The sequence below is a fragment of the Equus quagga genome, chromosome 14 (assembly GCF_021613505.1).
Source record: "Equus quagga isolate Etosha38 chromosome 14, UCLA_HA_Equagga_1.0, whole genome shotgun sequence".
Lineage (NCBI taxonomy): Eukaryota > Metazoa > Chordata > Mammalia > Perissodactyla > Equidae > Equus > Equus quagga.
Genome location: NC_060280.1, coordinates 72,787,950 through 72,797,093, shown reverse-complemented (window position 1 = coordinate 72,797,093; position 9,144 = coordinate 72,787,950). Strand labels below are relative to the sequence as shown.

Here is a 9,144-nt window from a genome sequence, read left to right as displayed (position 1 = left end):
GTCGTGTAACATCATTGCTACAAGTGCAAACTATGAGACTCGGGCTGCCTAAGTTCACCTTCTGGCAGCCACTCAGTAGTTTTGGGACTTTCGCATAGCTTCTTAACTCAGTTGTCTGATCTGCAAATGGGATAATAATATTATAACATAGCTCTTAGTACACAGCCCCTTGTAGCACCACTTAAATAAGTGTTAGCTTAAAAAACTATCATTAACCCCATAGCCACTTGAGCTAAGAAATCTTGGAAAATGTAACCTCACTTTCTTTATCCAACAGCAGTGAGCCAAATGCAGGAGCTTTGAGCAGAGTCACAGTGGTTTCTGCCTGTCAGGACCCCCACCATGGAAGAGGCCCAAGTTTCAGCAAATGAAGCAGAGGCAGAAGAGAGAAGGACATAGAAAATGGACTGACTTAAAAATCTAATGACATCTATCTTATTTTTCCTATCCTTTTCTCTGGTAGCACCAGTTCTCTCTCTGGAGGCAAAGTTCAGCCTCATAATGTTCTCCGGAAGTAAAGGTCACTTGGGATGTGAAGATAAATCCATAGCAGACAGTTGACAACCTTCCTACCATACTGAAGTTCAAATCTCTCTGTGTGGATTCTAATCTCAAGAATGGGGGGTAAATACTGGGAGTGTGTTCGTGGTGTTTCTTTCTCTCTAACATTTTTTCTTGTCCCCACAGAATACACTATTTCTGCTTGTCTCTAGAGAATAATGGCAGCCCAAAATTCTTCTGTGACAGAGTTTATCCTACTAGGCTTAACAGACCAACCAGGACTCCAGATGCCTCTCTTCTTCCTGTTTTCAAGTTTCTACATGGTCACTGTGGTGGGGAACCTGGGCTTGGTAACTCTGATTGGGTTGAACTCTAACCTACACATTCCCATGTACTTTTTCCTTTTCAACCTCTCCTTAATAGATTTCTGTTACTCTACCACCATCATCCCCAAAATGCTGAAGAGTTTTGTCTCAAAGCAGAACATAATCATGCATGCAGGGTGCATGACTCAACTATTTTTTTTATGCTTCTTTGTCATCTCTGAATCCTTCCTCCTGTCAGCAATGGCATATGACCGCTATGTTGCCATCTGTAAACCACTGGTGTACACTGTCACCATGTCTCTTCAGGTCTGTTTACTCCTCTTGTTGGGTGTGTATGTGATGGGATTTTCAGGGGCCTTGGCCCATACAGGAAACATAGCAGGTCTGACCTTCTGTGCCAAGAACCTTATTAATCATTTCATGTGTGACATCCTTCCTCTCCTTGAGCTCTCCTGCAACAGCACCTATGTCAATGAGCTGGTTGTTTTTGTAGTTGTTTCCATTGGCATTGGAATGCCCATTGTCACCATCTTCATCTCTTATGCTCTAATCTTCTCCAGCATTCTCCACATTCACTCCACTGAGGGCAAATCCAAAGCCTTCAGTACGTGTGGCTCCCACATAATGGTGGTCTCTCTTTTCTATGGTTCTTCAGCTTTCATGTATCTCAAGCCACCTTCTATTTTGCCCCTTGAGAAAGGAAAAGTGTCCTCCCTATTCTATACCATTGTGGTTCCCATGTTAAACCCATTGATCTATAGTTTGAGGAACAAGGATGTCAAAGTTGCACTGAAGAAAACCTTGGGAAGAGAAATATTTTCTTGAGAAAGTGTAGTATTTGAGGAAGGAGATATAATGCTTTGTTTATTCTTGTGTGTGTTTTCAATGAGAGATCCAAGTTCTAGGTTTTTTTAGTCTCCTGTACAGAAAGAGAAGTTTAAGTCTTTATGTTTGGATTGGTCTTTAGTGCAGATCTATTCTCCTTGTCCCTAGACCCATCTCTACTATTTCAAAATTTCTTTATTTTATTCAAAGTGTGTCTACAATCATAGATCATTTAAGCTTGAATGTGCCTCAAAAATCGTTTAGTCCAACTTCCTTATTTAATGGCTTTGACACTTAGAAATATTTATTTTGGCCAAGGCCACACAACTCCCTGGTACTGAAATTGACTGGAATCCAGGCCCTTGAGTTCCAATCTACTTTTTTCTAATGTCATATTTTCATTCTTCACTGCTGCCCTTGCTGTTTTCAGTTTAAAAATATGATACCTTATCATTTAAAACCTCATTTTATTCGTAAAAATTTAATGTAACTTCTATATTAATAATTTTTGAACGTTTCATTTTTTGGAGTGATAGAAGTGAAAAATTTACTTAATTTGGTCTTTGCTCAACCAGAAGAGAGGCGTGTTGAGAATGTGGGGTGTGGGTGGCAAGTATGTAGGGCCCAATAGCAGGTAAAGCATGGTAATTCCTGAGATCATGTATGAAAACCTAGGGACCCTGCTTAGGGAATTAGGACTTCTGTAGGTTTAAGGTTCATGAAGATGCTGAGTGAAAAGTTTTATACATTATTTCAAGACCAAGAGAGTCAGAATTGAGAGATTTTTTTCCTCTGTGTTAGTTTGGGTGTTTTAGCTATGAGGCAGAAATCTGTGGCTCACGATAATCACCTAAGTGTCTGTAAGTTCTAAAGGAGGAGTAAATAATTTGGGGGATCTAGTTAGTTATTGAGGCTGCACCAAGCAGCTGATTTTTAGAGGAAGCAATTTGCATTGAATTTTATGGAACTTCAGATTGCACTGATCTTCTCATACAGGTATATGTGAGGGATAATTCACCTCAGGACTTGTTTATAAATCCACAACATTGGGAAAGAGAGGTATTAATTACTCAGAACACTTTGATCTCAATGACTTAGTAATGGAAGGTTCTTTGGAAAAGCACTAATGTATTAAGTACTGGGTAGACACTGACTTGTCAGCTGTTCTTTGGGAAGTTTCTCTTCTTTGGGATAGAAGGAAGTTTAGATGAGTGTTTCGTTTTGACCTTTAGAATGACACAGACAAAGTCGGGGAAGCTGTAAAACTGAGAGGTTTGGGGGAACATTTTGCTTTAATCAGTATGGAATAGGGAAAAAGAACTGAGTTTGGGAGGACTGTGGGGTGTGTGTCAGGTGGGTAAGGTGAATAGGCCACATTCAGTAGGTAGTAAAGGAAACAGCAATTTGTGAGGCATACAGTGGGGACAGTTTTGTATCCTGGCTCAGTCACCTAGTAGTTGTGTGACTTTGAGCAAATGACTCAATGTCTCTAAATATTAATTTCTGTGTTTTTAAAAGAGAGACAATGATCTTGATTTCATTAGGTTTTTGAGAGAAATAAATGCCAGGCACTTAATGAATCTTAGTTCCCTTCCTGCTGGCACTCCTTCATCCAGTTTCAGCACCTCCTCTAGCTTTTGCCTGACCTAAGGCAAATCACTTCATCGTCCTGGAACTCTGCTTAGTCATGAGAAAAAAGATCTCTTCTGTAACTTTCATTTAAAAGGTATATTAAATATTATTAAAATATATTTTGAGTAAGTAATACTTTGCCAGCCCTGGTGATCTAGTGGTTAAGATCTGGTGCTCTCTCAAGCACAGTGTGCGTTACTTCTGGGTCAGGGAACCACACCACCCATCTGTTGGTTGTCATACTGTGGTGGCTGCATGTCACCTTGATGCTGAAAGCTATACCTCAGTATTTCAAATACTAGCAGGGCCACCCACGATGGACAGGTTTCAGTGGAGCTTTCAGACTAAGAGACAGTAGGAAGAAGGACTTAGCCACTCACTTCTGAAAAATTAGCCATGAAAATCTTATGAATAACAGCAGAACATCCTCTGATACAGCCTCTAGAAGGTGAGAGGATGGCTCAAAAAGATCCGGCAGGATTCAGCTTTGCTATCAACAGGGTTGCTAGGAGTTGTAATTACCTCCACAGCACTAACGACAAAATTAATACTTGCACATGGTAGAAAATTGAAGAATATACGTAGAGATTATACAGTAAAAACATGTTTTCCTCCCATCTAGTCATGCTGTTCCTGAATTCTCTTCCTTAGAAGCAATAATTGTTGCTAATTCCTTATGAATCCTTCCATATTCAAGCATATACGTATCTTTATATATTTGTATGTATATTTCTTGTGCCCGTTCTTATATTCAAGTAGTATAAAAAGGTATTGAAGAATGATTTTTTGAGTGGAAACAGCTTAGAAGAGGATGGAACAGAGAACATTTCAGAGGTAAAAAGAAGAGGAGCCAATCACAAAAGAGGCAAGGGGAAGGATTTGGGTGACAAGAAAAAGGAGAAGAGATGCATCCTTGGCCCTGGAAGTGTCCCTATGGATCCAAATCCTGCAGCCACAGAATAACATTTTGTCCCCTGGTCTTCTGTCCTCGTTCTAGGTTGCACCACCTTTATTTTTGGGTGATGCTGTAATGAGGTCAAAGCTCTTCATAGCTGAAATACTTGTCAGGATGGCAAGTGTTTTTAATTCAGCACATGGTTCTAAACTTGTTTATTTATTTATTTTAATAAATGAGGCACATGCTTTCTCTTTTTCCCACTCTTGAAGTAATTCATATTTAATGTCACAAGTTCAGAATATAAAAAAATGTGTGAAGAAAAAAATTACCTATACTTCAATGTAGTAGTTTAGATTATTGGTCAAAATTTGTCACTCATCTAGTAGTATTATTGATCCATACTCTTGCCATGGTCTCATAGAAGTTCGCTATATTTGCTTGCCTCATTACTGGTCAGGTTTGCCATGTGACCCATTTAGGCCAATAGGGTATCAGCAAATGTGACGTAAGTAGATGCATGGGATGTGTTTACACGGTGGGGCTTGCCCTTTTGTGTTTCTGCCTTTGCCTTGAGAAGAGCTTCTCCTAGGCAACTGCCATTGCTTCCAACTGATTCTCATGGTGAAAACATGTGGAGCAGATATTGAATCAGAGTTGCCCACCTAGGCCCAGGGAAGATGAAGCACCACAATCATCTTGTTGATGCGTGAGGAACAAATATTCACTGTTTTATGCCAATGAGATTTTTAAGGTTGTAACTGATACACTCCATGTTTTGTGCTGGTCTCAGCTTATCAATAACCAATGTTGTGGTTGGACCAGTCTTCATGGTTCTTATTATGATTGCAAGATGCCCTTAAGCAATAACCATCAGGAAACTTTGAAGAAATAAAGGTTTATTACTTATAGGACCTGGCAATTAGACATCACAGCTGGGGCCACACAGCAAAGTTGCTGGCGGGCAGAGGCGGTGGGAGGCGGGGAATGCACAGGCCTAGAGTTCTACTTTTATTGGGGTTGAGGTTGATGGCCCAGGGTTTGGCAAGTTCACTCTTTAGTAGTAACTGTAAAACATAAGAGTGGAAATTTGAAGCATGGGAAGAGAAAAAACATGTGGCCCAGATAATCAGTTATTGAAATCAACCAAGATCTCTCAAACAAAGGAGCTTCAGTTGGCTAGGTGACCTGGATCTTTATCTAGTCCTGTGGCTGGTAATGTGTGTATTTGAAATAGCCATCTTTGAAGTGGATGCCTAGGTAAGCAAAGCTTAAGTCAGGCACTTCCATTACAAAAAAGAAAGAAAGAACACCCAGCTGTCTGTGTTTACACTCCTGCATTCTGAATTCAGGAAAGGAGCATCTCACCTGAAGTATAAAATTTTGTTCCAGTGGAATCATAGTCTATATTCCATGCTATAAAATATCGTCTAACATCACTATAATGTGAACTTTTTTGCTTACCAATAAATATTTTCTGAATTATACTTTTTATGGTTTTCATTATGTAGGTATGCCATATTTTATTTAAACCTTTCCCTATTATTGAACATTAAAATTGTGTCAAGCTCTTCTGTTTTATTACTATAGATAATGCTGTGATTACAATTTCTGTTAACAATTTTGTCTGGGTTTCTGATTATTTTCTCAAGAGAGATTCCTATTTTATTTTCATTATTTTTTTGCTTCAAAATATTTCCAGTTGTCCCTCTGATTTCTTCTTATGTTTCCTATTTGTTACTTAGAAATGTGTTGTTATATCTTTGTTTTCTCGGATAAGTTTTTGCTAAATTGACAGGTGGATCAGAGCTCCAGTCCTGTGTGTTCTCTTTGTTCTTTGGTCCTCCTGATTTGGATAATTCTAACTTCAACACCTCTGAACGTTTTGATCTTTAGCTTTTCCCTCATAATTTTCTTCTCCTCTATCATTTCTCCTAGAATGATGATTTTTGTGACAATTAAAAACATAACCACCTATTTGACATCAAAGACCCAGCTTTTCCCTGCTGTTATGTGTGATAATCCAGTTTTCCCAGCATCATTTACATTAGTTGACCATAAATGTGAAAGCAATTTATGGGATGTCATTTCTGTTTCAGCAGTCTATGTGTCTATTTTTATGTGAGTACCCTTCTAGTTTGAAATCAGGAAGTGTGATGCCTCCAGCTTTGTCCTTCTTTCTCAGGATTGCTTTGGCTATCCTGGGCTTTTTGTGGCTCCATACACATTTTAGGATTGTTTTTTGTATTTGTGAAAAATGACAGTATAATTTTGATAGAGATTGCAATGAGTGTATAGATGGCTTTGGGTAGTATGACCATTTTAACAATATTAATTCTTCCAGTCCACGATCATGGAATATCTTTCCATTTATTTGCATCTTCTTCAATTTCTTTCATCAAAGTCTTATAGTTTTCAGTGTAAAGGTCTTTCATCTCCTTGGTTAAATTTATTTCTAAGTAATTTTTTATTTTTGATGTTATTGTAAATAAGATTGTTTACTTTATTTCTTTTGCAGATTATTTGTTGTTAGTATATAGAAATTCAACTGCTTTCTGAATGTTGATTTTACATTCTACAACTTTACTGAGTTTGTTGTTTTGTTCTAACTTCACTGAATCAATTGATTAACTGAATTCATTGAATAGTTTTTTGGTGGAGACGAAGATTTTCTATATAAGATCCTGTCATCTGCAAACAAAGACAATTTTACTTCTTTTTTTCCAATTTGAATGCCTTGTTATTTTTTCTTGACTGATTGCTTTGGCTAGGACTTTTAGTTCTATGACAAATAGGAGTGATGAGAGTGGGTATTCTCACTTTTTTTCCAGATCTTAGAAGAAAAACTATCAACTTTTCACTGTTGAGTATGATGTTAGCTTTGGGCTTGTCATATTTGGCCTTATCATATTGAGTTAGTTCCTTCTATACCCACTTTGTTGAGAGTTTTTAATATGAAAAGATCTTGTATTTTGTCAATGCATTTTCTGCATCTATTGAGATGATGGTATGATTTTTTCTTTCATTCTAACCATCCTTCAATCCCAGTGATGAAACCCACAGAATTGTGATGTCTAATTCTTTTGATGTGCTGTTGAATTCAGTTTGCTAGAATTTTGTTCATAATTTTTGCATCTATATTCATCAGTGACATGGGCCTGTAATTTTCTTTGTTTGTACCTGGATTTGATATTAGGGTAATGCTGGCCTAATAAAGTAAGTTTGAGAGTGTTCCCTCCTTTTCAGTATTTCAAAATAGTTGAGAAAGTTTGACATTAATTGTTTTTTAAATGTTTAGTAGAATACACCAGGGAAACCACCTGGTCCTGGGCTTTTCCTTGTTGGAATATTTTTGATTACTTATACAACCTCCATACTTGTTATTGATCTGTTAAGATTTTCTATTTCTTCCTGATTCAATTTTGAGAGGTTGTCTGTGTCTAGGAATTTTTTCATTTCTTTTAGATTATTGATTTGTTGGAATATAATTGTCCTTAGTAGTCTTCTATGATCTTTTATATTTCTGTGGTATCAGTTATAACATCTTTTTTATTTATGATTTAATTCGAGTCTCCTTTCTTTTTAATTACTCAGGGTAAAGGTTTGTCAATTTTGTTTGTCTTTTCAAAAACCAGATCATAGTTTTGTTAATCTTTACTATAGTTTCTCCGGTTTCGTTTCATTTACTTCTTCTCTGATCTTTGTTATTTCTTTCCTTCTGCTAACATTGGACTTCATTTGTTCTTCATTTCCTAGTTCCTTATGTGTAGAGTTAGGGTGTTTCTTTGAAATTTTTCTTTTTCCCGTTTTAATGTGGGTGTTTATAGCTATAAACTTCTCTCTTAGAACTTCTTTTGCTGGAGTTCATAAGTTTTGATATGTTGTGTTTCCATTTCATTTGTCTCAAGATATTTTTAAAAGTTTCTTCTTTGACCTATTGGTTGTTCAGGACTGTCTTGTTTAACTGCCATGTATTTGTGAATTCTCCAGCTTTCCTCCTGTTATTGATTTCTAGTTTCACACCAAGGAGGTTGGAAAATATATTTGGCATGACTTCCATCTTTTTACATTTCATAAGACTTGTTTATGACCTATCATATGATTTATCCAGGACAATGTCTTGTGTACACTTGAGAAGAATGTGTATTCTGCTGCTACTGGATGGAATGTTCTGTATTTTTCTGTTAGGTTATTTGGTCTAAAATGAATAATTTTAAAAGTTAATTAAAAAATTTAAAAGTAATCCATAATTACGCTAATGTATATGCCTTTTGCTTGAGAATTTAATTCATTTACAGTAAGAGTAGGCATGGACTTACTAATGCCCTCTTATTGCTTTCTAGCCATTTTGTACTTCCCTTGTAACTTTTTCCCTCTTCTTCTACTTTCCTTTGTGATTATTTTCCATAGCATTATGCTTTTATTCAGTCTGTTCTCCTTATCTTTTGTGTATCTACCGTAGGTTTTTGCTTTGTGATTACCATGAGGCTTACATAAAACATTTTATAGATAGAACAGTCTGTTTCACTGGATAGCAGCTTAACTTCAGTTGCACACAAAAACTCTACACCTTTACTCTCCCCATTTTCATGTTTTTGATGTCACAATTTGCTTCTCTTTATATTGTGTATCCATTAACTAACTAATGTCCCTACAGTTATTTTAATATTTTTGTCTTTTAATCTTTATACTAGAGTTAAGTGGTTAAGACACCACCATATTTCACTGTGAGAGTATTCTGAGTATGACTATATACTTACCTTTACAAATACTTGTATATTTTCACGTATTTTTATGATACTAATTAGTGTCCTTTTATCAGCTTGAAGAACTTCTTTTAGCATCTCTTGTAAGGCAGGTCTAGTGATGAACACCCTCAGCCCATGTGCATGGGCTTCAAATATAAACCAATGAATCCAGGGTGCATAACCCCCAAAACCCTCTTTATCAAGCTTTCAAACTCTG

The 9,144-nt window shown here is 36.8% G+C and overlaps 1 protein-coding gene across 1 annotated transcript; it reads left to right on the top strand.

The window, feature by feature from the left end:
* The first annotated feature begins 719 nt into the window (after window positions 1-719).
* On the top strand, window positions 720-1,652 carry LOC124225284 (olfactory receptor 8B12-like). Its single transcript, XM_046637861.1, has one exon. The coding sequence runs from the start codon at window positions 720-722 to the stop codon at window positions 1,650-1,652; it is 933 nt and encodes a 310-aa protein (XP_046493817.1).
* Window positions 1,653-9,144: the final 7,492 nt, after the last annotated feature.